The 22,573-nt window shown below is 40.0% G+C and overlaps 1 protein-coding gene and 1 long non-coding RNA gene across 4 annotated transcripts; one reads left to right on the forward strand and one right to left on the reverse strand.

Annotated features, from left to right (window-relative positions):
* Window positions 1–473: 473 nt before the first annotated feature.
* Window positions 474–11,338, reverse strand: LOC140596712 (small ribosomal subunit protein uS11). 3 transcript variants are annotated; one of them, XM_072745197.1, is made up of 2 exons: window positions 11,197–11,338; window positions 474–1,395 (listed from the first exon to the last, which is right to left on the reverse strand). In XM_072745197.1, exon 2 carries the CDS (start codon window positions 1,383–1,385, stop codon window positions 930–932), a length of 456 nt encoding a protein of 151 aa, XP_072601298.1. In that variant the 5' UTR covers window positions 1,386–1,395; window positions 11,197–11,338; the 3' UTR covers window positions 474–929. The 3 variants fall into 3 exon arrangements, with proteins under 3 accessions (XP_072601298.1, XP_072601297.1, XP_072601296.1); XM_072745196.1 differs by lacking the exon at window positions 11,197–11,338 and adding an exon at window positions 9,570–9,711; XM_072745195.1 differs by lacking the exon at window positions 11,197–11,338 and adding an exon at window positions 9,278–9,361.
* On the forward strand, window positions 9,691–21,722 carry LOC140596713 (uncharacterized). Its single transcript, XR_011998609.1, has 2 exons — window positions 9,691–9,829; window positions 18,081–21,722. It is a non-coding gene; the product is annotated as an uncharacterized lncRNA (long non-coding RNA).
* Window positions 21,723–22,573: the final 851 nt, after the last annotated feature.

Here is a 22,573-nt window from a genome sequence, read left to right on the forward strand (position 1 = left end):
TCATGTTTACCTAAAGCCATCATCAGGAATATTTGGAGGGCTACAGATAGAAATCTTTAATAAGTAAAGAAAAAAAAAAAAAAAAGACAAGGGGTTATGATGCCCGGAGAAATCAGGGAGATTCAAAGCTATGAGATGAATGTTTTCAGTGCAAATTCGAATTGCTTGCCCTAATTGAAAGCAATGGTCTCATAGTTTTGTGAAGGATGTCATTATTCAGAATTGTTTGTGTTTCTTAGTAGCCATTTTTTTGTACTCTCTCTGTACCTTAAATACGAATAAACATTCATTGCAAATATTTATTCTATTCAGAATAGTGTATTGGCACTTTGGCAGTTATAACATAAATACTTAAATATTATTTGGATCCAAGTAAAGAGATGTGTCAGGATTAAATGGATTGGAAGAGAACTAATCAATCAGTAGAATGAAAACATTAAAAAAAAAAAAAAAAAAAAGACACAGACCAGACCTTAGATTAAGCACTTGAAATAAAATGAAGAATAAGACCCTGTACTTTATGGGTTTATAATCCAGTAGAACAAACAGACAGATAAATACCAAACATTCAAAATACTATAATAAAAATACACAAAGGGGTTATATAGATCACAGCATAGACAAAATAAAATGTTTCAAATATCAAGGGCAGATGGCATTCTTTTGTCTACTTAAACACATCAGATGTTGGCCAAAATTTTTCTTAATAAAAAACTCCAGTGAGTTACTGGAGACCAGTATTTTTTTAAACTATCATTAATAATAATGTGGCTTTCAAATAATAATGTGGCTCAAATAATGTGCTTACAAAGTTTCAAAGTTTTTTTTTTTAGCTTACACAAAGGCAATTTATTAACAATTTTCTGTTAAACTATTTTCAAACTATTTTCAAACTATTTTCAAACTATTTTCAGTTTGAAGAATCCTGTTCACAGACGGCGACCACGGCGACCCCCCTTCCTGCGGGTGCTATCGGAGGGGATGGGGGTGACATCCTCAATCCGCCCAATCTTCATTCCTGAGCGGGCAAGGGCTCTGAGGGCTGACTGGGCCCCAGGTCCAGGGGTCTTGGTTCTATTTCCTCCTGTGGCTCGGAGTTTGATGTGGAGAGCAGTGATACCCAGCTCCTTGCACCTCTGGGCTACATCCTGGGCAGCCAACATGGCAGCGTAGGGAGAAGACTCATCTCGGTCAGCCTTCACCTTCATCCCACCAGTTACACGACAGATGGTTTCCTTGCCAGAAAGATCAGTGACATGGACAAAAGTGTCATTGAAGGATGCAAATATGTGGCAGACACCAAACACATTTTCTCCTTCAGCAACTTGAGGTCCAAGGCTGATGACCTGTTCTTCCTTCTTTTCCTTCCCCTTACGAGGTGCCATTTCTGCGCGTCTTCAAAACAAAAATTGGTTAAAATTGTTAGTATATATCAAAGTTAGTTAGTATATACAAAATGCTTTTGATTGCAGTAGTCATAAATAAAAGAAAAAAGTGTACTTACAAGTCAAACTGAAGTTTTCTGATGATATGACACATAGGCCAATGCAAGTCAAAAGGTACAATTAAGATAAGTATGCCTTCAAACTCGTGCAATGCAGGAAAATATCCTCCATATAAGTGGTGACATGTACTAAATGAGCCAATTCTTATAACCATCCCTCCACAAATGAAGTCCCTATTTAAAAAACATTTGTCTTTCTTTCTCTTTCTCTCCTCTTGCTCTGTTGGGTTCAATGTCCCTATATAGTTTCACAGTTGTTCAAATTGCATCCAAAACAAAAATCGAAAAAATCATGTCTCAGATTTGACAGTGCACTGACATTTGGCAGCCCATGCAGTTGAAGGCAATTAATACTATCTAAAAATCTATAGCCTCAAATAATAACCAGCGTAACTTGAAGATCCCACCACAGCAAATGTGTTAACGGACTAGTTATGGAATAGAGTATTGATTTAGGAACAATTTTTGATTCTTGTTTTGAGAGAGTGAAAGGGACAATCCCTATTCAAGATAAGGGATACACATTTTCACTCATTATTTTATTTCATTCCCAGGCCAAAGAACTACTTAGAAATAACAGATACTGTATTATGTATCACAATGGTGAATTTCATTCTGCCTTGGCAGGGTAACTAGTAAGTGTAGAATGTAGCTGCTTGCTATACTGGAGTCATGGGTATATAATTGCCTTCAGAAACATCCTTCTCTGAATACCACCTACACATTAATACATGACGGTGAACTTACAGCCACACTCCTGTTCTATCCCACATGATCCTTGAAAAGGCTTTGAAATGAGGCCACGTGCATAATTAAGGCACACTGAATACCACAGTACATGTAACAAGCTAGAGTATTATGAATCCTTAGGGGAACCTCATAGAACTAATACATTTTCTAAAGGAAGCTGCACATGAGTAAAGAGGGCCCAAAATGCTAATTAGATCCTCTCAGTGAAAGCTATAGAAAAGTTGATTCTTGAATCCTGAAGTTGGGCACAGAATGGAACATTTGTATACAGAAACACTGAAGGGGGGGGGGGAAGAATTTGACATAAAAGCCCCTCAATAGATGGTTTACACAATTCATGAGAAAATAAATAATACAAAATAAACAAAATAACAGTGGGAGAATGTCAACCCTCCTGAAAGGGTTAAGTATGAGAACAGATTTCCTATTAGAAAGGGATTATGTAACAACAGAGGGAAATACTCACCCTAGCATATGCTAATTTAGTCAGCTTTGCCAGGTGTTTCTGTGTGTTTGGCTGGCTGACTCACCTTCCTTGCCTCTCCTTTTTGCCATTTCATTATGAAAGTAAGGAGTTTGAACTCTCACAAAACGCAATAATAGCAATAACAAAAACAAGCAAAAGCACATTATAGGAGTTTTATCCTTGCTAAAACATTGGGGTATGCATTGTGGAGGTCAAAAGGAAAATCACCCAAACTGTACGTATTCAGCACATAGGCTTTAGCAAATCTCCCTTTCTTGAACCACTCTTCATTCCTCATTAATTACTTTTAATAGGTCTTTCAGGTTAGGAGTATGGTCGGGACTGGGGGGATATTATATTCCTGGACAGTGCAAAGGAAGCTGAGTTACTGTGTTACTCAGACTTCAAAATAGAAAATAGAGAGCAGGGATCCCTGGGTGGCGCAGCGGTTTGGCGCCTGCCTTTGGCCCAGGGCACGATCCTGGAGACCCGGGATCGAATCCCACATCAGGCTCCCGGTGCATGGAGCCTGCTTCTCCCTCTGCCTGTGTCTCTGCCTCTCTCTCTCTCTCTCTCTCTCTCTCTCTCTCTGTGACTATCATAAGTAAATAAAAAATTAAAAAAAAGAGAAAATAGAGAGCAGCAAAGGAGTGACAATTAGACAAGCTTATTGTATATTTTTTGTTTGCTTTTTAACACAAATATTCTAACCATCTCTCATTTCAACCTAAATCTACTACTTAAGATTGGAAAGTAGGGGGCATATAAGGTATGAGAATGAATGGAAGATACGTAGGTGTCATGGGCATTTTCCCCCAGAGGGGATAGAGGACAAGCTAACATCAAATATGAATTCATTAAGAGAGTAAAAATGTATTTTACACACCATAAATTTGAGTTTGGATGTTTAAGTAAACCTTAAGGGAGTCACTTGCATTTTGAAAGGCAAACACTTTTAACAAAGAAGCCAAAAATATTTCTCTATAAGAACAAATTAATTGTTTTTTATAAATCATACTGAATCAATATAACAGCTATACACTTAACAGTTGGCAGCACATGCTTGTCAGGAAAGGTGCTTTCTTGCTCTATTCCCAAAGATGACTTTAGATAAACAATGAGTGCGCCGTTACTGTAAATAAGCCATCATCAAAAACATAAAATTGTTAGGGGATCAATTTGACCAATAAGAACTGTTGCTTTCTTAATGTGAAGTGATTTGCACTACTTGATCATACTTAGCTCTGAGATTTTTTTATTTCTCAAAGCAAAATACAAAATAATACAAAATAAACAAAATAACAGTGGGATAAAATATTTATTTTATTTAAAAATAAACAAAATAACAGTGGGATAAAATATTTATTTTATTTAAAAATAAACAAAATAACAATGGGATAAAATATTTATTTTATTTAAAAATAAATATTTTTATTTTCTAATCTCTAATGACCTCTGCATCTAGCCCCCAGAATGACTGTTTATCGCTAAATTGGAGCTTCCTGTTCAGCATTCAAGTGGCTGAAAGATAATTTAAAGATTCAAGTAAAAACTATTTGTTGACTTAGAGTTATATCAAATGTTGAATAATGACTGTCTTAATATTTACTTCAAAGACCTCTAAAATAGAATGTAAATAATTAGTAGCCAGCCCTCTCTAAGGCAGATCCCTTTACAACTTCAGCCCTGTGTCTATTCGTGTAGTGGAAGGGTCTCATTACTTAGTTTCATAAGCACAAAAGAAGACTCAGAATAGATGCTCAGCTCTATCACAAATTCAGAAATGTATATCTTGCTTGTGTGTTTTTAAGGGGAAACGTTAATCATTGTTAAAGCCTAAGAAAATTTATTCAAAAATATACTTTTTAACCCTCATAAAAAGGGTAAGAGAAAATAACTGAGTGCAAAGAAAACAAACTCTTGCCTTTTCCTCACATCACATCCCATCCCTGACAGCTCCCAAATTATAAAGATACTGAAGAAACCCCCCCCCCCCCCCCTTTAAGTAGTACCAGCCCTAATCCAGAGGCAGCCCATCCAGGTGCCTTCCTGAAGTTTTAGCAACAAAAAGCATTCTGTTTGTGATAAGAAAACCATTTCCCCCCACTCCCTGATTGGAATGTCCCTGAATAGGTTCATGTTGACCTGAGAAATCGATAACCTGAATGCTATGCTACTGCCAAGGTTCTTTTGTCTTTAAGAGGTTTTTTTTTTTTTTCTTTTACCTTTAAAAGATGCCTGTAATTGCTAATTGGGCTCTCTTCCTCCTGGGAGGCAGAGAGCCCATTTGCACAAACGTTCAATAAACCCTCTTGCTAATTGCATCTGCCTGTCTGGGGTCAGAGTCACCTGGACACGTTGGCACCCGTGAGCCAGGGTCCAACAACTTAAAAAAGTTTAAGTGCTGACATATTATGAAGAGATGCAGCTACTTAAGTCCATTAGGACATACCTATTCATGCCAACACTATTTATTATGTATCTACTAAATTGAGAATAAGAAGATTGCACAGATGACAAAGGCTCAGGGCTTGCCCTCAGGAAGCTTAAGTTTAGTAGTCATTGGGCACTAGAGCTGTTCTAGGAGGACCAAAAAACCAATACCTGCCAATTCCACAAAGAACTCTAACTTCAGCTTTTGAGTTTGGCTTCCTCAGTTTGTGATTTCTCACCACTTCCTCAGCCTACTAAGCCAGCTGTTACACATTGGGTGGTTTTGCCAAGGTTATTCAATGAGCCTATTAAAATGAGGACGCCTTCTCAATAAATCTCGTGGAACGCACATCAGTGTTATCAAATAAAACATCAATACGATAGGTCTATTTATATTATGAATGTACCCCAAATCCTTCATAATAAATAAACCTTACTTGTCTCAACCATCTGATACCCCATAGATTTCTCATTTTAAAAAGAAAATTAATATTATTTGATATTGATTTTACGTCACTTTAAAATGCATGACTCACATTTCTTCCAGCATTTTTGTACTTCCATTTGCTCCTTAAGTAATTCAAGTAATTTTTTTCATTAAAAAAAAAATGGCATCTCACTATTTCAACGTGGGGCAAATAGTTCTCAAGTATCTGATCTTTCAGGGGAGAAAGCAGAAAGAGGCCTCTCAATCAATGCTTACTTTGGTCATGTTATGCTCCCACAGTTCTAATAGTTGTAGAAATGGTGAAGACAATGAAGTAAGTTTCCATATCTTGATAGAAAATCTGCCCAGAGACTCCCCATATTTGCAGGGAGATTTTCCTAATTACTAAGTGTTTGGGGTTTGACCATTTAAATCATAGTCTTTGGCTCTTATGTACAGATTCTACTCTTTAAAGTTTCAGTTGTTAATCAAGAAAGGGAGGAATAGGGTTCTTGCATTCAACATAAGAAATGAGCTCAACAAGACTAAGGCTATTACAAATAGAAGGAAATGAATGGGAGAGAGAGGCTTTTGAGAAGCATTAAGTTATCAGTATTTTATTAAGTGTATGTAGGTGTGTTTGTACTTTATAATACACTTTCTAAAAATGTAAGGGGAAGTTTATGTTCAGTGTATTCACTAAGGCAAGTACTATGCATGTCCAATTGACCTTCAATTTGAAAGTCTTTCTAAAATAACAGATCATTCATCAAAATATCTCATGGAAAATAAAACAAGACAAAACCAAACACTAAAATCCCAGTATTTGTGTTGGATGTGTTTTTCTGTAAGACTAAATCTAAAAAGGAAACAAAGTTCTCAACAAAATCTCTATGTATGTCTATTTTCTGGTTGTATTTTGTCCTTTCTTCTTTGCCCTTTCTAGGACCGTTTTCTTGTGCTAAACAAGACAGTCTCCATCTTTGCAGTGCCCCCTCAGGCATGGAAAGGGGACACAGCTTCAGCCAGGGTTAGCAATTGAACTGGATCTGCTCTGTAACCAAGAGAGGTTTTAGTTCCAGGTGGCAAGCTTTTGCACGCCTCCTTCTAAAGAAATTCATTTCTCTAAACTGTTCTGTACCCTCATTCCAGATTTTTCCCCTACCTGTGATGGAGGAAAATAAACAAGGATGCCCCATAAACTAACACAGAAGCAAATTTTTGTTATCTAGTCTAGTCTATCTAGTCTATACATTGCGAGTTGTGCTTTGGTCAGAAACATATTTATTTCCTTCTAATGATTCATTTTCATTTCCTAAGAATCCACTGAAGACAAAATGGTAGATTTTTAGAATAGTACTATTTTTTTTAACTTATTTTATCATTGACTTGATTCTCACCACTGGCTCATTAACTTTACATATTAACAAGCCAAAAGGTTGATTTTGCTTCCCAGAAAGAGTAAAATATTGGTGACAATATAAAACACAGAGAAGATACGTTCAAATGAGTCTTCTTGTCTAAAATAAGGCATAGTGCAAGAAAGGGGATAATAATAGAAATGCTAAATTAATTGATCAGTATTACTTAAGTCACAGATACCACCATAGTTCCGATAAAGCTAAAAATAAGAAGCTATAGGCTGCCTATAGCATTTGCCTAGTCATAACTACCAGCAGGCAGAACAGACTCCCTCTAGCCAAAATCAGTTAGTTGCTCACTAGTTCCGCCGCCACCCTTCTTTCTCTGCACATGGAAAGGAAAGACCTGCTAAGTGTTTAATCTGTGTCCAGGAAATAAAGCTTTTCATTTTACAACCTAACCAAGTCCTAATAAAAGTGTAGGATGCTGGGAGAAACAACCTCAACCCTGAAGCAATGTTTTTGGCCAAGAGTAAAACAAGGAAGGCCTGAGCAATTTGTTTGAGCAGGAACTGACAATATCAACAAAGTGCGATGTGTCTGTGGAGCAGTGTTTGATCAATGTGAGGCAGCCATAAACATGAGACTACAATCCAATGGTGCTTTGCACCCCCTCCCCCTCTAGTTTTTTTTTTTTTTTTCCTTTTAAATCCTCTTCTGTCCTTTGGTGTCTTAACATGGCCTGATCTAAGATGCTCATAAGTACACAGACCCTGTTGGGCTGGTGCTTTCTCCCTGGTTGCTGTAGAGGACGCTTATTTATTTATATACTTGGACCTGATGCTGGTGCTGCTGTGGGTTGCAGTGGTGCATTTTCTCTGGCATGCCCACACCCCTTGCACCACCACCTCTAATCTGCTGTGAAAAGCAGCACTTTTTAAATAATTGGCTTACATACTTAATACAAGAGACCCATGTTTTTAATAAAAGAGAATGCAGCTGATGGAATCTCTCCGGGTAGAGAGAGAGAAAATCCTCCTCCAGGCTGAGAGAATGAGACACCAGCAGACAGTTATTTTGCACTGCAGTGAATCCACAATTCATGGGAAATGTTGAAGGCAGAGGAGGCGACCCCCAAGTGCAGTCCTTTGCCCACATGCTCTATAATAAATAATCTCACACCAGCCCAGCAGTGTGTGCAATGACGTGCCGGGGCCAGCACGCACAGATTGGCAGGGAAAACACATCCAGCGGTGTCGAGTTTTCATCGCAATCACCGAATTAACTGATTTCCCCACATCACACTCCCACTACCCTGCGTAGAGAGCACGCGCGCGCGCGCGCACACACACACACACACACACACACATGCAGAGTTGAGAAATGCAAGTTACTGAGAGGTGAAATAGGGCATCTAGGAACACGTTTCAGCATGGATTAGAGACCCAAGTGATGTGTCAGCCTCCCGGGGTACTTGTGAGAAGGTGGGAGTGCGAATGGTGGGAAATGGGAGGAGGCAGCGTAAGCAGGGAGAAGGCTGCCGGCTTTCTCGGGGATGCTGGCACATTTCATATCTGGAATTTACATTTAACATAAAACACAAAAAAGATGGTAAGAAATACCTCCGCAAGGTCAGTTAGTTAATTCAGAAAAACTCTGTCCACTCTGTTTTCCTTCACATCATAAATATGCATAAATAAAATCCATCCCAGTCCATATCCTGCAAGATAGGAGGCAGGATGCATTCCAAGGACTTGCTGAAAGACGGTTCATTGACCTCATTTAAATCCTCCAAAGGCCAATTGGGTTTTGCACGCCTGCGGTCTACTTGTGTCTTACTTCCAGATTCATTTTACCAAGGGACAAATACATTTGATCAACTTATCCTTCCCACAACTACAGAAATGACGACAGAGGGGTTAGAGGTGGGCAAAGATTTAGCAAGAAATCAAGAGTCACCTAGCTTTGAAAATCCTATAGTCCATCATTTCCCATCCATCCTTCCTGTATCTCACTCCCGCATCCCTGTATGACTCCTCTCTTCAAAGCAACAACTTTCCTCCCCCCGGCCCGGCCCCCCCAGCCCTGGCCTGCCGCCCCCGCCTCACCACCCCCCAAGTGCGCTCTCCCCACGCCCTCCTACTCCGCACATGGCCATTCACTTCATCACCCGCGTCCTCCTCCCCTTCCACAGGGCCCCCTCCTCCTCCTGCAAGAGGGAGGATCTGAGGAAAAGTGCACCCCGGTTCCCCAGCCGCTCTGCATCCAAACCCAGTGATTTGCATCATAACAGCGTTTTGTGCGGTTCCCCCCACCGCGGTCGCAGGGGTTCGTACATTGCACGTGAAAGGACAATATTAATGACGGAAAGAAGCGGCAGGAGCAGAGCCATAGAGAGGTCGGGAATCCGAGCGGAAATCCCTTCGCAGTAAAGTAACTGCTTAGGTGCGTAGATTTCTTTGCTTAAAGAAAAAAGGAAAACAAAAAAAAAGAACAGAGAGGAAAAGAAAACCAGACAGGCTGATTAATTTTAAAAAACAGGCTTGTTGATAAAGTAGCTTTGAGTCTTTTAACTTTTCCCTTCCCCTTTCCCTTGTTTATTTCTTGATTTATTCTCTCTCTCCTTACCCCCTTTTTCTTTTTCTTTTCCTTCTTCCTTTCTCTCGCTCTTTTACATCCCAGACAGTCTCCTCTCCTTTCGGAGGTGCATGACACGTCTCACGACACACCTGCCCCCGGGGATGTCACTGCAGTGCACATGGCGCTGCCGCTGCTGCTGTTCTCGCCGTCTCCGTAGCTCGCTCCCAGGCTCTCACTCACTTTTCAAAGACACACGGATGTGATGGTGGGAAGCAGAGAAAAGAGCAAGGCGACCCGGAAAGGGGGAGGTGAGAGCGAGGAGGAGGGTGGAGAGGGCGGGTCAGGAGCGTGATGTGGGAGGTGGCCGGTGGGGGTGGGTGGGAGGGTGTGATGTTCAGAGAAGGCGCCAAGTGCCCGCCGGAAGGCGGGAGGGGTGGGGGGTGCTGCTGGCGGGGACTGAGTGAGGGATGGAGGCAGCTCAGGTGGGTGAAGAGGCGGAAGGGGCCGCGCACGGGGCTGCCTGCTGGGAGCGCAAGGCTGAGCCAGGGCCGGAGACCCGAGGGCTGGAGCCAACTGCCGCCGCCCCTGCCGCACCGGGGAGTAGGGGGGGGGGTGCACATCGCCGGGGACTAGGGGACTGGAAGGGGCAGAGTGGAAATGCGGGGTGCAGTGGGCGTGATGGGGAAGGGCGTGAAGCTGATGCTCCCTCGGCGGGGCGGGGATGACCTGGTAGAGGAGCCCGCAGACGCTGTAGAAGCGGAGGACGGCGCCGCGTCTCCAGGTCACGGTCCCTTCTCTAAGGGGCTGGGAAGGAACGAGGGGGCGAGAAGATGCTGGTGACGGGGGCCCCAGAGTGCAGGGGCCGCCGGCGTCCTCCTGGCTGGACCCTCGGTCCCCGCTGCGGTGCTCGAACCCTCGGACCCGGACTGGAGGCAGCAGAAGCGGCAGCTGCGACGCACCCGCAGAATGGGGTTGCGGTGGGCGGAAGAGTGTCTCCTGCTGCTGCTGCTGCTGGTGGTGGTGCAGCCGCGACAGCCCGTCAGGCAGGCACCGGGTCGGAGCTCGCCTTCCCCTCGGCTCGCACCGCAAGTCCCAGAGCCCGCCGGGGCTGCCCGAGCAGGTGGTGCAGGAATCCGGGGTGTTGGAGAAGGTGCAGGCGAGGGCTGCAGGGGTGGGCAGGTCACGGAAGGGAGGGGGGGCAGAGGGGGCGCAGGCAAGCAGCAGCCGCCGCTCGCGCTCGGGGTGTCTCGGGGTCCTGGCAGGGGAGGCGGCGGCGGTGGACGCAGCGCTGGCGGCGGCGGCTCCCGGATGCTCGAGCTGCAGCAGCAGCAGCAGCAGCAGAGGCACCGGCGGCGGCGGCTCCCGGATGCTCGAGCTGCAGCAGCAGCAGAGGCACCGGCGGCGGCGGCGGCGGCGGCGGCGGCGGCGGCGGCGGCGGCAGCAGCTCTACCCAGCGCCAGACCCAAGGGCAAGCTCAGCGCGGCGGAGACCCCGCCCCCACCCTGGCAGGGACAGACACAGCCCCCGGCCAATGGGAGCGCACCCGCCTCCCGGGCCTGGCCAATGAGAGGAGGCGGTGGGAGGAGACAAGCGCCGGGAGAAACCAACTGGCTTCTCAAGGACCCTTGGGGCAGGGAGGACCCGACCCCCGCCCACACCCCTCCCACGGTCTCACCTCCTTGGACACGTCTCGCCCCGACTTCACAGGGGAGACCCTCGCCCGCCTTGACCGCGCCTCGCCCTCAGGAACGGTTCAGCCAATCGCCACCGCGAGGGGGCGGGGTTAGCCACGTCCCCGGCAGGTTCTGGGATCCGTGGGGCCTGGGCCAGATCCTGGGTGCGAGGTGCTTGTGCGCATGCGGACTCCGAGAGCAGATGGTGGCTGCACCTGCCCACGCACCAGCTGCAGCACATTCTCCAACGCTCTCAGCAGCAAAGGGAGAGAGGGCAGGGGGCGGGGGGAGGCTAAGTGTAGGGAGCGGCGCACCTGCCTGCCTGCAGCATCACTCACCAGAGTTCATATTTTACCTTACGTTGCCAAGATGCCCTGTCCAGCAGTGAGGAACCCTATAATTCCCAATCTCTGTGTCACTTTCAAGTGAGGATTAAAGATAGGCATGAGTTTTCTACACACTCCCTTTTCACATCTTTACAATCTTTGCTCCTACGTGTTCCAGATAAGGAAGAGGGCTGCTGATCTCTACATAAGACTTTCCCGAAGCAGCTATGTCAGAAGTTTCCAAGACTATCACCAGATTCAGTGATTTGCTAGAACCCACAGGGCTCAGAAGTTCTTGTACACATAATTATGGCTTATTACAGCAAATGGACAAAAAGCAAAGTGATTTTTTATAAAGCAAAATGATTAAAGGAAAATAGTACATGGGGCAAAGTCTGAAGGAATCCAGATGTAAGCTCCCGAAAGTTCTCCCTCAGTAGAGGACATGGTTAATTTCCCTAGCAACAAGATGAGGAAACCTGTTTGAAGTATTGTCTACCAGTGAGGTCACCTGAGCCTACAACACCAAGGCTTTTATTGGTGGTCCACCACGTAGGTATATAGCCATTGCCTACAAGACCAGTTTCTGAGGCTCCAGAAACCCAGGAGAACAGGTGTTCACCATAAATCACAACGTTTGCACATATTCTCTAGAAAGACTGGTATAACACCTCAGGGACACAGGCATACAAAACATTTATATTGTTTAGAATCCAAATATTTTTTAACAACTTTGTTGAGCCATATCTCACATACCACACTATTCACCCATTTAAAATGTACAATTCATTGGTCTTTTCCTATTCAGAGATATGTACAACCATCTCCACGATTTTAGAACATTTTCATTACTGGAACTGTGATTTACAGTTCTGCACATAGGAAGCTGAGAAGTCAACTCTCTGTCCTAACAACAAGTAAACAAGCTGAATAGACTTAAAAATCAACTCTTCTCAGATCTTTAAGAGGGGGAAGACACAGGAAAAATCACTGATCCCAAGATTGGATATATAGAAAGGTGAATGAATAACAGGAGGGAGTCATAGCTTACCTGGAGCAGACACTCACAAGCGGAAACACCTGTAGGAACCAGGCCTGAGATGAAAATTTGAACTGTGCTTGTACTTGAAAACTTGAATTTCTGGAGTCTCAGAGCAAGCAACTCTGGGGATTAAAAACTCCAAGGGGATCTAGTCATAGAAGAAACTCCCACAATACTGTTAGACTCACTTCTAGGAGCTCCATCAGATTCCCACAATAAATACTATTAAAAAAATTCCCTGGGGCTTACAGCAGGGAAGGGGAAGAGAAACCATTTTGAAACATGCCAAAGCACTCCATTTTTCTTAATTTCTCTTCACTCCACACCTATCTATGTAGAAGTCTGAAAATTCAACAAAAATATTTCTGGAACTATTAAATGAGTATAGCGAGGCTACAGAATGACAGGTTAATATACAAAGGTCAACTGATTTCCTACATGCCAGCAATGAACAAGTGGAATTTGAAATTAAAAACACAATGCCTAGCCAACACTTGTCTCCTATGTTGTTAATTTTAGCCATTCTGACAGGTGTGAAATGAGATCTTTTGTACTTTTGATTTGTAATTCCCTGATGATTGATGTTGAGCATGTTTTCATTGATGTTGAGTCTGTTAGCCATCTCTATGTCTTCTTTGGAAAAATGTCCATTCATGTCTTCTCCTCATTTCTTAACTGGATGATTCATTTTTTGGGTGTTGAGTTTGATAAGTTCTTTATAGATTTTGGATACTAACCCTTTATCAGATATGTCATTAACAAATATCTTCTCCTATTCTACAAGGTTGCCTTTTAGTTTTGTTGATTGTTTCCTTCACTGTGCAAAAGCTTTTTACATTGATGAATCCCAATAGTCTATTTTTGTTTTTCTTTCCCTTCAGGAGACATATGTAATAAGAAGTTGCTACAATTGGTGTCAAAAAGGTTGCTGCCTGTGTTCTCCTCTTGGATTTTGATGGTTTCAGATCTCACATTTAGATCTTTAATCCATTTGAACGTAAGAAAGTGGTCCAGTTTCATTCTTCTGCATGTTGCTGTCCAGTTTTCCCAGCACTATTTTTTGTTAAAGTGACTTTTTTTCCAGTGGGTATTCTTTCCTGCTTTGTTGATCAGCTGACCATATAGTTGTCAGAATCCATTTCCGGGTTCTCTACTCTGTTCCACTGATTTTGGTCTGTTTTTGTGCCAGTACCACACTGTCTTAATCACTACAGCTCTGTAATACAGCTTGAAGTCCAGAATTGTGATGCCTGCAGCTTTGTTTTTCTTTTTCAAGATTGCTTTCGCTATTCAAGGTCTCTTCTAGTTCCATACAAATTTTAGGATTGTGTGTTCTAGCACTGTGAAAAATCCTGGTGGTATTTTGATAGGAATTGTATTAAATATGTAGATTGCTTTCAGTAGTATAGATATGTTAACAATATATGTTCTTTTGATCCATGAGCATGGAATGTTTTTCCATTTCTTTGCATCCTCTTTAGTTTCTTTCATCAGTATATTATAGTTTTCAGAATACAGGACTTTCACCTCTTTCGTTGAGTTTACTCCAAATATCTTATGGATTTGAGTGCAACTGTAAATGAATCAATTCTTTAATTCCTCTTTCTGCTGTTTCACTATTGATGTATAGAAATGCAACAGATATCTGTATATTGATTTTCTACCCTGTGACTGTACCGAACTTGCGTGCCAGTTCTAGCAACTTTTTGGTAGAGTCTTTTAGGTTTTCCGTATAGAGTATGATGTCATCTGTAAATAGTGAAAGTTTGATTTCTCCCTTGCCAATTTGGATGTGTTTTATTTCTTTTTGCTGTCTGACTGTTGAGGGTAGGACTTCCACTGCTATGTTAAATAACAATGGGTGAGAGTGGACCACACTGTCTTGTTTTTAACCATAGAGGAAAAGCTCTGTTTTCCCCACAGACAATGATATTAGCTGCGGGTTTTTCACATATGACCTTTGTGATATTGATATAGATTCCCTCTATCCCTACTTTGCTGAGGGTTTTTATTATGAATGGATGTTGTATTTTAAGGGGAAACCTCTCACACTGTTGGTGGAAATGAAAACCGGTATAGCCACTCTGAAAAATAGTACAGAATTTCCTGAAAAAGTTAAAAATAGAACTACCTTATGATCAAGGAATTGCACTACTGTGTATTAACCCAAAGGATATAAAAATACTAATTCGAAGGGATACATTCACCCCAGTGTTTATAGCAACACTATCAACAATAGCCAAATTATGGAAAGAGCCCAAATGCCATCGACTGATGAATAGATAAGCAAATGTGTATATATAAATAAATGGGATATTACTCAGCCATAAAAAGAATGAAATCTTTCCATTTGCAACAACGTGGATGGAGCTATGGAGTATTATGCTAAGCAAAGTAAGTCAGTCAAGTAAGATAAATGCCTTATGATTGCACTCATATATGGAACTTAAGAAGCAGAACAGATGAACAGGGGGTAAAAGAGAGGCAAACCAGGAAAAAGACACTTAGCTACATAGAAGGAACTGATGATCACTCTTCCCAGGTGAGCAGGGGATGCATTACATGGGGGATGGGTATTAAGGAGACCACTTTTGATGAGCATGGGGTATTGTATGTAAGTGATGAATCACTAGGTTCTGAACCTGAAACTAATATTGAATGGTTAACTGTAATTTACATAAAAAATTGGAAAAAAAAGACCCACAATAACATTTACATTAACAGTCTCAAAATTGAAATACTTAGGGCAGCCCAGGTGGCTCAGTGGTTTAGCACCACCTTCGGCCCAGGGCCTGATCCTGGAGACCCGACATCGAGTGCCACATCAGGCTCCCTGCATGGAGCCTGATTCTCCCTCTACCTGTGTCTCTGCCTCTCTCTCTCTCTCTCTTTCTCTGAATAAATAAACAAATAAATAAGTAAAAAAATGAAATACTTAGATGAACAAAAAAACAAACAAAAACTAAATAAATGGAGATATATTCTATTTTTATGGACAAGATGATTCAATATTATGAAAATGTAAAATATATATATATATATATATATATATATATATATATATATATATATATAAAGGGGGGATAGAGGGAGCTATCAATGTAATACCAATTAAAATCCCATCAGGTTATTTTATATGTATCAAAAATTAATTCTAAAATTTATATGGAGAGACAAAATATCTAGAATAGCCAACACACTATTGAGGGAGAACAACAGAGTTGCAGATGCTACTTGGTTTTAAGACTTACTACTCAGCTATAGTAATCAAGGCAGTGTGGCATTGACAAAAGAACAGACAAATAGAGTAATGGGCCAAAACAGAGATCCCAGAAATAGATCTCCATAAATACAGTCAACTGATCTTTGACAAAGGAGAAAAGGTAATACAATAAAGATAGTCTCTGCAAAAAATGATGCTGAAAAATTGGGCAATCATCTGCAAAAACATGGGCCTAGACACAAATCTTGTACCCTTTACAAAAAATAACTCACCTACATGTGAAAAAGAACAGTATAAAACTCCATGAAGAGAGTATATGAGAAAACCTAGATTACCTTGGCTATCATAAGGTCTTTTTACCACACCACCAAAGGCAAGATCCATGAAAAAAAAAAAGATAAGCTGAATTTCATTAAATTTAAAAGCTTTTGCTCAATGAAAATCAATATCCAGAGAATTAGAAGATAAGCCACAGAATGGGTAATATTTTTTTCCAAAAAATGCACCTGATAAAAAACCATTATCCAAAATATACAAAGAACTCTTTTTTATTTACAAGATTTATTTATTTATTTTAGAAAGAAAGAGAGTGAAAGAAGATGCATGGGAAGCATGAGTGGGGGTAGGAGCAAAGGAAGAGAATCCTCAAGAAGACTCCTTGCTGAGCTCAGACCCTGAGGTGGGGCTCAGTGTGGGGAAGGAACGCCAGGCTCCCATTCTACCTCACTACCTATGTGATTATGACTTGAGCCAAACCAAGAATTGGTCACTTAATCGACTGAGCATTCAGGGGCCCCTTAAATATGCCAAGAAGTCTTAAAACTCAATAATAGGAAAACAAACAGCTCGATTTTAAAATAAGCCAAAGATAGGTTAGGGGCACTTGGGTGACTCAGTTGGTTAAGCATCTGACTCTTGATTTTGGCGTGGGTCATAATCTGGGGTCCTGGAATCAAGCCTCCCATTTGGCTCCATGCACAGTGGGGAATCTGCTTAAGGATTCTCACTCTCCCTCTTTCTTTGTCCCTCCCCCTGCTTGCACATTCTCTTTATGTAAAATAAAAATAAATAAATCTTTAAAAATAATGATAATAATAAATAAAAATAAGCCAAAGACCTTAACTGATACTTTACCAAAGATAATACACAAATGGCAGATACACGTATTAAAAAATGCTTCACAATATATGTTATCAGGTAAGTGAAAATGAAAATAACAGGGAGATACCTGCACACACTTACTAGAATGGCCAAAATCCAGAACACTGACAACACCAGGTCCTAGTAAGGATAGGAAGCAAGAGGAAATTTCACACACTATTGGTGAGGATCAAAAGTGGAACAGGCACTTGGAAGACAATTTCAAAGTTTCTCGCAAAACTAAACATACTCTTAATATATAATCTAGCCACATTCTCCTTGGTATTTACTCAAATAAATAGAAAATCGTGCCCACACAAAAACTGGCACATGTATGTTTATAGCAGCTTCAGTTTAATTTGCCAAAAGTTGGAAAAAACCAACATGGCCTTGAGTAGAAGAGTGAATGAGTGAATGGATGAATGAATGAATGAATAAATATTTATCTAGCACTAAAAATAAATGAGCTATCAAGCCACAAAAAGACAATGAAGAACTTTCAGTACTAGTATATTAGCATATATATTAACATTTTAGTAAGAAATAGAAACAAATAGAGAAGGCTACATGATTCCAAATATGTGACATTCTGGAAAAGATAAAACTCTGGAGACAATAAAAGTATCTGTAGTCAGCTGGGGTCGGGGTGGTTGGAAAAATGAATAGGTAGAGCACAGAGGATTTTTAGAACAGCGAAAATACTCTGTATGATATAATAATGATGTATGTATGTCATTATATATTCATTCAAACCCATAGGATGAATAACACCAAGAGTGAACCCTAAGGTGAACTATAGACTTTAGGTGATTATGATGTGTCAAAGTAGCTTACCGTTTTGGTAGAAAAAAAAAAAGTAGGCTGATTGTTGATAATGGGATAATGTGTGTGGGATATAGGGGGAGAGATGGGATCTCTCCCTCCCTCTCAGTCTTGTTGGCAACCTAAGCTACTCTAAAATAGTAAAACCTTAAAAAAAAATCCAGTACCCTTTAGCTTTCACCACCTTATGATCCCAGCTACCTTCCAAGCCATAAGCAATCAGTCATTTATTTTATGTTTCTATACCTTTGCCTATTCTGGATTTGTAGTGAATCTTCAAGATTGCTAATACTGTGGCTGCACTGGCTCATATGATTTTTATTTTGGTTATAGGACACATTTCGGCAAGAAATCATCAAGGAACTTCGAAGAACAAGATTTATAACTCACACGTCCTGGAGGGAATATGGCATGCCAAAGGCACAGAGTAAAGGCAAGGTAGAGAGAAGGGGGTGAGAGACATAGAAGATGGAGAGAGAAAGGGACGGACAGAGAGACAGACAACCCTGAACTTGGGGTTCTGCCTTTATTAGGGTTCAAGTGTGGAGTGTTTATAGAGTTTCATGCGTTCACTTTTCACCAGCTAATTTAAAGCATAAGAGCAGGAATTAGGGTTGGGGATGTAAAAGCAGGGTCCCTCAAGCTGTCAAGTATCTCAGTTAACTAAGGCTTTTTTGCGAAAGGAAACTTCATGGCGGGGGTGGCCTAATTCCATGCCTGGTTGTTTTGCTAGTAGTTGGGTCACAGAACTAATAATATATTTATTCAAGATGACTGTCTTTTAATAAAAATTTCCTGGCCATAAAAAAAACCTAATGTCAACCGCTCATACAACACCACCATCAACAACAAAAAGCTTCATGTCAGGCACTTATATTACACAGAGAATCTACATTATCACATTTGCTTGTTTTATGTATCTCCTCGCACTCTTGCTAGAGACAAAGGAGAACTCCCCAGGATAGAACAGCTTCACTCTGTCTTCCCAGCAGGAATTCCAAAATTTCTGTGGACAAGTGCTTGATATATTTGCCTGTTAGTGAATGTAGTAATCCTGCCTTTGATCTACCATGCATTTTCTGCATGAATTTATGGAGAGATGAAAGCTGATGCCCTGTCATTTTAGACCATTGAGCTCCGGACTCAAAGGAACCACATTTGAACATATGAAGAAACTATGTGACATTACCTGAGGGTTTGTGATGAACTGGATATTCCCTATTTGCTCATCCCAGACTTACCTTCCCCCCATCCCAATCCTGCTGTGTCGCAGAGGCTGACCTCCATGGACTTCATCAATCTGGTTGTCTTGCCTCTGCTGCTAGTTGTGATCAGCCCATGGAATGCACACATCGGACGCTAGAGGAAGATGAAAGAGAGATACATATCAGGTTTCTTATTTCTCTGTGTTTCTCTCTGCTCGTTTGAGGGTTTGTGTGTTTTTTATTGTTGGTGGTGGTGTTTTTGTATTGTTTTGTTTTTAAACATGTGTATTTCTCTACTACTGTCCACAGCTTCTGGTCATGCATTACACAACTGTACTTCTAAGAGCGTTCTGATAGCCGTTCCCTTCTTTATCCCTTCACGTCTAAGGGGTAAAAGACGCATTGATTGCTTGCTGCTGCTTCATGTTCAGGGCAGGCGCTTCACCGTTCTTTACATTTCCCTTAATCATCCCAACTCCTGTATAAATACCACCTTGTGTAACTCTCTCTCATTAGACTTTTTCCAGTTACCTCTTGAGTGTGCCTGTTTTATGCTAGTAGTTTGAAAAATACATGAGATTCTCATTGGGTACAATTACTGGATAGAGATTTGCTTCTGTTTGGCAGAATGTGTGGGAAGAAATAAGCAAAGGACTATTTGGTTCTATTTGGTTTAACCATTGTACAGAAAGTAATTTTGCATTTTCCATGTACTTTGAAATGTTTCTCAACCTACTTCTTTAGTGTTGGGTTGGTGGGCATGTTCTTGATTCCAGCCAACAGATTATAATAAGAGGTGCCATGTATCATTTGTAAGCAGAGGCAGTTCAGAACTGTAGTAAATTCTCCATGCTTTATTTTCCTCTAACTTAGCCGCAGCTAAGGCCAGATTTTCTCAGGATAAAGAAGACTTGCCCTCCCAATACCAGCTCTCCAAATTTTCTGACGTAAAACCATGAATACGTTAGACTAAGTAATGAAAATTTTGACATATGAGTACTACCTTGCATGTTTTATAGTAAAGATACATCTGCACAATAATAAAGTCCATTTGTAAAGTGTTTCTCTGTTACATCATTTGTAACAGCAGAAGACTAGAAACTATTAAAGCTTCCACAAATAAAAACAAGTTAAATAAACTGCGGTTTAAACACACAGATACAGAAAAATTGCAGGCTATAATGCTACGTTACCTGAAGAACACTCTCTATGGATTGTCAACTTTTTGTAAGAGGAAGAAATATAAGTACATATTCCTGTTTGCTTTATTTGTGTGAAGAAAAAGTAATATAATAACAAAAACATAGTAATGTAGTGGTCTCAAGATGAGTGAGGATTGGGTGGAAGTAACAATTCTAAATGTACAGCTTCTCAATTAGTTTGAAACATTTTTGAACCATTGAATGTAATGATTTATTTAACAAATGACAATTGAATATTTTTATCTCTAACATCAGAAAAATAAAAATGAGTAAGAGCAATGCACTATACATTCTCAAAAAAATGAATCAATGGAACACCAAAGAAGGCCTCAGAAGAAATGCAAGTGAAGCAAATATTCAGCTGTTGACACCTGTAGGTAGAGGATCAATTTGTTTCAATAATGATGCTGGAGAGATTAAATTCCTACTGCAAAATGTAGATAATGTATGTGTCTCAAAATATATTTTAAAATAAGATATTACTCAAAGATATATTTTGAAGAATTATAATATGCACAAATTATTTTTGAAGGGTGTGAATATATATGTGTATATATATCCATATATAAAGATTAGCTTAAATAAATATAAGATTTCTGCATGTCAAAAATCATAAAATTTCAAAACAAAAGACTTAGGCAAAAAAAATGTGAGAGAATATAATTTTCCAAAAAATAGTGAAATAAAAATCTGATATCCTTAAACAAAAAAGAGATAAAATGGTCATTTGAAAAAATAGTAATAGAGAAACTGAAAAAAGCTGTTATGCCTAGAAACTTTCAAAGGAGGAAATACAAGTAATCAATAATTGCATTTATGTAGTCCAATGTTAATTGTGATCAACTGATAACCAGATATCGTTCACTAGGCTGTCATAACTGAAAATGATTTTTTAATGCACAATAATTTACAGTTGTTCCGGGAATATATGTGGTAAGGTGCTTGTAGACATATCAATAGGTGAATAGGCAACTTAGCAACACACGTCAAAAGCCCTAAGAATATGAGAAAATATAGATGTTTCCCCAATTGGGGCTATTGCAAGTAATAATTCGTTGAGCAAAATGTCAGCTATTTTCTCTAATTTTAGGTTACATACTACTCAATATAGAGTTATTTTTTTAGTATGTGTATAAACAATGACTATAACTTTTCCATATATTTATGGCTGCATGTTTTATTCTATGAAATGCTTTCTTGTGTTGATCTCATGACTGGAAGTGTTTTCATTTGATGAAAATAATTATTAGGAGCAAACAGTTTTTAACCTGATAGTTTCTTTTCCATTAGCTTTGCGAACAAGAATTAATACAAGAACACTTCTCCAAAAATGATCTCTCATTCAACAACTATCAATGAGCATCTACCATATATCAGATCAGGTATGGTGTTAGGTGCTAGGAATAAGGCAGCAAACTGTAAAAACAAGACAAACAAGTAAAAAAATAATCCTGCCTGTATACAGTAACTAATATTCTAGTGCATTTTGAAGCACTGAAAAGATGATAGTTTCTGTAACCAGATATGTGAAAATAATCAAAATAAAAAGATACCTTCACATGTTCCTACCACTTGCTCTTTTTTAAATAATCACATACAGCTAATTGCCTTCCCTGTCCCTTTCCAACACAGTTCTTTTTCTTTATGATAATAATAAAATATTCATTAAATAATTAATTCGGAGAGACAATATTAAGGTAAAAGATTTTCAAGTTCTCAAACTCATCATTGATACATATCCTCCAATATTCATTTATATTTTGTCTATAGTTCTACATTAAAATATTTCACTTGCCTGGGGAAACATTTAACAATATTTATAACAAAGAAAACCTACCCTTGGAGAGTGGAAGCAATGCTGAATTGTTTCCTACTATTCATTAAAGCTCAATTATAAAAAAAAAAATATTTATGGAATTAATCTGTTTTCTTTCTCCTCTTCTTCCCCATTTTTCTCCTCTCCCTTTCCTCCTTCTTCCCCCTTTTTTCCTCCTCCTCCTTTCCCTCCTTCTTTCCCGTGACTCTAAAGTGATGTGCTATATCAGATTTTGTATATATTTGTGCTTATGTTTGAGTATAAATATATATCTTCTGATATATTATACATATATAATCTACATATATAGCTACATTATACATATATATTATGACTACTCTAATATTTAGTAAGTTTTTAAGTGATTATTTTTATAATGAGACTTTTGAATAAAATATTTAGGCTCCCCTTTGTATTCATTATGAGAAAAAAATCTTGCATTCTCTTCCTCCCTCATACCTTCCTCTGCTCCGTCACTTAATATTATCTTCCTTTTGTGTTTATCTTTGTATGAAATCTATGCTTTTGTCCCTGAATTTATCATTTTATTTTTTAAATTTATTTATTCATAGGGACACAGAGAGAGAGAGAGAGGCACAGACA

Source organism: Vulpes vulpes, unplaced genomic scaffold (genome assembly GCF_048418805.1).
Source record: "Vulpes vulpes isolate BD-2025 unplaced genomic scaffold, VulVul3 Bu000000673, whole genome shotgun sequence".
Lineage (NCBI taxonomy): Eukaryota > Metazoa > Chordata > Mammalia > Carnivora > Canidae > Vulpes > Vulpes vulpes.